The sequence below is a fragment of the Carassius carassius genome, chromosome 37 (genome assembly GCF_963082965.1).
Source record: "Carassius carassius chromosome 37, fCarCar2.1, whole genome shotgun sequence".
NCBI classification, from domain to species: Eukaryota; Metazoa; Chordata; class Actinopteri; order Cypriniformes; family Cyprinidae; genus Carassius; species Carassius carassius.
In genome coordinates this window covers 15,341,465-15,347,479 of record NC_081791.1, presented here as the reverse complement: position 1 = coordinate 15,347,479, position 6,015 = coordinate 15,341,465, and the positions used below count along the sequence as shown (strand labels likewise).

Here is a 6,015-nt window from a genome sequence, read left to right as displayed (position 1 = left end):
TTTTCTGTGGCAATGAGTTCATTCATTCAGTGTTCCTACATTCATATTCACACATTCATTCCAATAACTTTTAAATTGCATCAGTTATTTTCAGTTACATATTTGATAAATTTGGAATTACAAACCAGCTCTCATGTGCTTTGTTATCCACTCAAGCTATAATTGTCTCCTACCAAGACACATTATAATGAGTTAGGATAGGTGGCATCCCTGTATTCAGAAAGTTTTGTTGAACTTACACCCACAATTTGTCTCAAAGTGGCGGATCTGCAAAACTGCACATCCTGTACAGATTCACAAATTCAGTTGCAGCCAACAGAAAACTTGTGATTTTTGGAACAGTGTACTACTCACCATGCTAAAGCAAAATATTTCATTTGTTGAAATAGTTTATAGGGTTACAATTTATTTTTATAGGGTATAAACTCAACCAGAGGTCCCCAGCTCAAATTTTTGATTTTGCTATCATTTTTTCTGAAGAAAGATAAATATGTATAGTGATGAAAACCGTTATATTATATGTCATGGATTATTATTAAGGCCGACTGGGTAATCCACTATTTTGTAGATGGGGGTCAAAATGGCCATTTTCACCGGAGATTCAGAGCCAAATTAGAGGGGGTTAAAAATGACTTAAGAAAGATGGCAGCATCCTTATGTTACTTTTACACAGAGACTGGTAGGTCTATTAGCAAAATCTGTTGACTTTAGCTGTCTTTTTTGTATTATGTGCCAGTGGTGACCATTCAAAAATGGGGAAAGTTTTTTCTTCAAAGTTTGCAGGCATGTAACTCAAAAAGCATTTTTGTCATCTTAATTTTTAAGGCTGTATATTGCTCAGTTCCAGATATACTAGAATTTAAATATGGTTCCAGGGGTAAATTGATAAACTGTACAAATTTTCAGTGGTCAAAAACCAAATGTGGGTCACTTTGAAAAAAATTACACTTCTTTTCTTTTAAAGAGGATAGTATGAAGAACAAAAAAATGTTTAACCCCCCCCCCCTCTACAAAATAGTGAATTACTCCATAAATATTTACCCATGACATTTAATCTTTTGGCTTTCAACACTATATATCTTTCTATATTAGTAATATAAAAAATGTGAGCAGGACCTCTGTTGACACGGAGTGTCCCTGTATTGTTTAGCACTTTAAATAAATGAAAAATATATATGAACAAACACCTGACTTACAATTAGTACGAATTTCTTTTTTTTGAACAGATCTGAAAACACCTGCTGAATCCTGGGAAAGTCCTAAAAGTGTTTGAACAGTGTCCGAAGTCCAGATGGTCTTGCTACGTCTTAAGTCCCCCTCTAATAAAGAGAGTTCAAACACCGTGATTAATGTGATGTGTAACAAGACACACTTCTTTTGTTTCCTTACTGTGGGCAGTCAATGAACAGACTGTGGGAAAGGAAGGCTGGCCTCTCATACAGAACTCATGGGAACTTCAGTAAAAGCCCCGTGCCTTATGTCACACTAACCTTGTCTTTCGGGCCTGCTGCTACAGGTGGTTGAGCGTAGAGGAATCACAGGAACAAAATCAAATACCCAACTCAGATGAAACTTGGAACAGGCTTCATATCTGCTATAGTTGAGAATACACACACACACACACACACACACACACACACACAAACACATACACGCACACAAACACAAACACAAAAAAGAGAAAATTTATATTTCTTTGCTAAAATGATGATAAAATGCAATAAGGTGGTCTGAATTCCTTACTACTGCACAAAGCTTGATTTACCAAGTTCGTGTGTGACACGTTTGACTGACTGTTTGTTTTACAGCAAAGATGTAATAAACATTTTCATTAGATTAGTTAGTGCGTAATTTGCACTCTCCAGATTAGAGCACCCAGGATGGTGGGAATGTCCTCAAAAACTAACTCACAGTATTTCAAGCATATAATGTGAAAAATACAAGCAAAAACACGATCACACTACGTATGCAGCATAAACACTAGTCTTTGCCATCCATCACAATGCAAAAAGAGGCGATTTCACCAGGATTATTACCATTAACTAAAACTAAAACCAAAACATTAAAGAAAACATTACTTGAAACAATAGCCCTTAAATGTTAACTCAAATAAAATATATATTTCTTTTAATTTATTTCATTTCAGATAGTTGCCATGGCAAAAATTCTCATTTCTTCTAAAATAAATAATAATAATAAAAATGACACACACACAGACACAAAAAAACATTTGAAACAAATCCCAAAACGCAATCCCCCTCACTGATCTCAGAGCACGAGCTCCTGGAGCCTGCTGCCACGATACTAAAAACGAAGGCAAAACCACGGAACCTTTTAACCACGTTACAAATCAAATTATTTCCTTCCATATAAATGTTTTTTTTTTAACAAATAAAGATTGATATGTTTGATCTTGATCTTTCTCACGCGTGGCTTCACGGTTGTCCTGCTACATGAGAACTTCCGTAATCTGGCACTGGCATGCGTCAGTTTTGCCACCAAACTTCAGAAGAACTGACAGTCATGTTGTTAACAGTTGTCAAAGGAATATTCCTGGCCTGGGAACGGATTGGAGGTCTGTGTTTCCAGCTGGGTCTCTCATAAATGTGTTGTTTCATGGTTTATAAAATATTGTGTGAATAATGTATATGCATATATTATTTTTCATCACTGGACAATCTGGCTATTCATTTACCATGCGTATTATCTATTTTATTGCATTAAAATGCATGTGGAAAAAAAAGAACAATGAAACAATTTTAAGTCCAAAACTGCTTGTAATTTTCACAATTAATCACAAAGAAACATCAAGAAATATTGAATTACATCTTAAAAGTGTAAATTATACATGTGCAAACATCAATTAATTAGCATGGTTCATAAAAGATATTTTATTTTCATTTTTTTGCTTTCTACCGAACCTGCTTTTGTGCATTTGAAAACATGCACAACCTATATTTATCATGATATTTCGATATAGAAAATTAAATATTTTTCTAATTGGCTGAAGGGCCAAATTCCTTCACTAAACCTTCAAGTGTGTCGTCCCTCTGATACCTTGGGAAACATTTCTTCAGTGGAAGGCGACAGGCAGTTAACCATACAATTAATGTCCTCTATTGTTGTGATGAGCCGGTCCTCTGGTCTCAGAGTGTGGGAAGAGTAACACAGCACAGGTCACATGGCTTTGGATTGCTAATGCTGCTGTATAAATACAGGGGGCTGTTCCTCAAAGAGACTCCCAACTCTTTTTGCCACTGAAGAGAAGCAAGCTTTCCAAGCTTGTACATGGCACCCCATTCAGTTATGCTGTCATCTTTTGACCACCTTCACTTCAGTGACAAGGACAAAATTAAGGTATGTTTAATTTCAATGTAATTCTTCTTCCAAACGATTCACCAAAATTGCATTCTGTATGCCATTTGAAACATGTTCTTCTAATCAATGTTCCCATCTGATTTCAGCTGAGGAAGCCAATTGTTGAAAAGATGCGCAGAGACCGCATCAACAGCTGCATCGACCAGCTCAAGAGTCTCCTGGAGAAGGAGTTTCACAGCCAAGACCCCAGCGCCAAACTGGAGAAGGCCGAAATCCTGGAAATGACCGTCAGCTTTCTTAAACAGCAGAGGCAGCAGCTTCCTCAGAGGGACTATAATGAAGGCTACTCTCACTGCTGGAGGGAGTCTGTCCACTTCCTCACTCTTCATTCCACCGGAGGAGGATCTGGCCGGGAGCTCCAGCATCTCCACAATGCCCAGCAAACGAGCGCTGCTATCAGCTCTGCTCCAACAGGATCTTCCTCCAAACTGAGCACGCCTGGTTTGCAACAGCTTGACATCAGGAGACCTGTCTGGAGACCCTGGTAGAGATGATGTGAACTCTAAACCCTGAGGGACAGTCATATTAACGTCTCTCATGAAAGTAGGAGATTCATTTCCAAAGTGTACGTTTGTGTTGTCATCATATTGATTGACAAAAACTTAAGACAAACATGTGTTTGTCAATTGAAAGAGGTGGGTGTATGTGCTTCTTGTTCTGTTTTAATAGCTCTTGATGTGATTTTAACCACATGTGATTATTAATTAAATTGTTGTTGTTTTTTATATATATATATATATATATATATAGATATACATGTTTTGATGTATGCATATTTAATTGAGGTTGACTCCAGTGGAGTTTTTTGTATCAGCCCATTAAAATGAAATTGTACTTCAAAGTTTTTCAAAGTATCTTTATGTTTGCACTGAGAATTTTCCACTTTTGTTAGGTAAGGCATGTTGTACCTTTAATAAAGGATCCAGTTTGTTGCTTTGACCAATGCTGTTTTGAAAATGAGCTCTTATGTCAAATGTTGTCTGTTAATAAAATTCTACATGACCAATTCATGGTTTTTGTTTTGATAATTACGGGCAATAGTTTATGAAAAAAAGCATGTGGTATGAAAGCTGACAATATAGATTAACAAGTTATGTTAAATGGTTAGGGAACTAAACTAAGAAACATCACTTGTGGGCTGATCTACTTACTGTAAGTAAACTGAGCTAACTGGTTTAAAAACTCTCAATTTCTGTGAACCACTGATTTTTTTTATTGTAATTGATAGTTTTATTTAATAGTTCTGTCAAATAAGGTGTTCCAGAATTATATATAATAAAATATAAAGTAAAAAGAAGCTTAAAAATTCTAAATGAAATTATTATTATTATTTATTTTTTGAGTTAGACAGAAAGAATGCTGGTTTTTATTTATTTATTTGTATTATTATTTTGCTGAGTCAAATTACATATGGCATTCATACAAAATACAATACAATTTTAAGCTCTCAAATAAATCTATATGTCTATGAAGTTTCTACCAGCACAGATGGGGAATGTCAAGTAAATACGATTACGCAGCCTCCCCTCTACAGGCACACTTCTATTGTCCTCCCCTTCTGAGAATATCACACCCACAATAGGAAAGTAGTGTGGGAAACGCTTCCGTACTCCCAACTCACACGTTCCAGAGTCAATGGAGATGACCTCCCTAACAACAGCAAGCCTTTCATTCTATCTTTTCCCAGGGACTGATGCAAGGGTGTGTGTCACTGAACAATTAGAAGATTAGAACAAGTGGAGTCCAAAAGTCTATGTGGAAAATTTGGGATTTAAATCTGGTTATAAACAGAAAGCTTTAGGATAAAAAAAAAAGTTAAACAGAAGCAGGAATAATGTTATTATGGATAATGAACATATTATTTTGGTTAGAAGTGCTGAAATAATAATTTATTTATTACAAATGGGCAGATTTTCACTTTACAAGACATTCATTGATGCACTGGAGTCACTTTACAAGACATTCATTGATGCACTGGAGTCACTTTACAAGACATTCATTGATGCACTGGAGTCACTTTACAAGACATTCATTGATGCACTGGAGTCACTTTACAAGACATTCATTGATGCACTGGAGTCACTTTACAAGACATTCATTGATGCACTGGAGTCACTTTACAAGACATTCATTGATGCACTGGAGTCACTTTACAAGACATTCATTGATGCACTGGAGTCACTTTACAAGACATTCATTGATGCACTGGAGTCACTTTACAAGACATTCATTGATGCACCCATTCACTGCAGAGGATTCATTGGTGAGAAAGTGATGCAATGCTACATTTCTCCAGATCTGTTCTGATGAACATCTACATCTTGGATTACCTGAGGGTGATTAAGTTTTTCAACAAATTTCCCTGTTTGGGTGAACTATTCCTTTAAAGACTTACTAAAGACAAACAGGATAATTAAAGCCATCTGTCCTTGTATCTGCGAGACCAAGATCATGAGTTAAATCAGCTGCCCAATTAAATCTTTTCTCAGAATTGTTTAGAGTGAAACTGGGCACTCATGAGAGCGGAGCACATGACAGATGTTCACACAGGCCAGTTGAACCGTGTGCTCTGCCCTTTCGGTAGCCAACACAATTAGGCTTTCTCTGTCATTCTTCCCACTGGCTACACATGCCAAG

The 6,015-nt window shown here is 36.4% G+C and overlaps 1 protein-coding gene across 1 annotated transcript; it reads left to right on the top strand.

The window, feature by feature from the left end:
• The first annotated feature begins 3,145 nt into the window (after window positions 1–3,145).
• On the top strand, window positions 3,146–4,386 carry LOC132117714 (transcription factor HES-5-like). Its single transcript, XM_059527031.1, has 2 exons — window positions 3,146–3,357; window positions 3,465–4,386. The coding sequence occupies exons 1-2, from the start codon at window positions 3,289–3,291 to the stop codon at window positions 3,864–3,866; spliced, it is 471 nt and encodes a 156-aa protein (XP_059383014.1). The 5' UTR covers window positions 3,146–3,288; the 3' UTR covers window positions 3,867–4,386.
• Window positions 4,387–6,015: the final 1,629 nt, after the last annotated feature.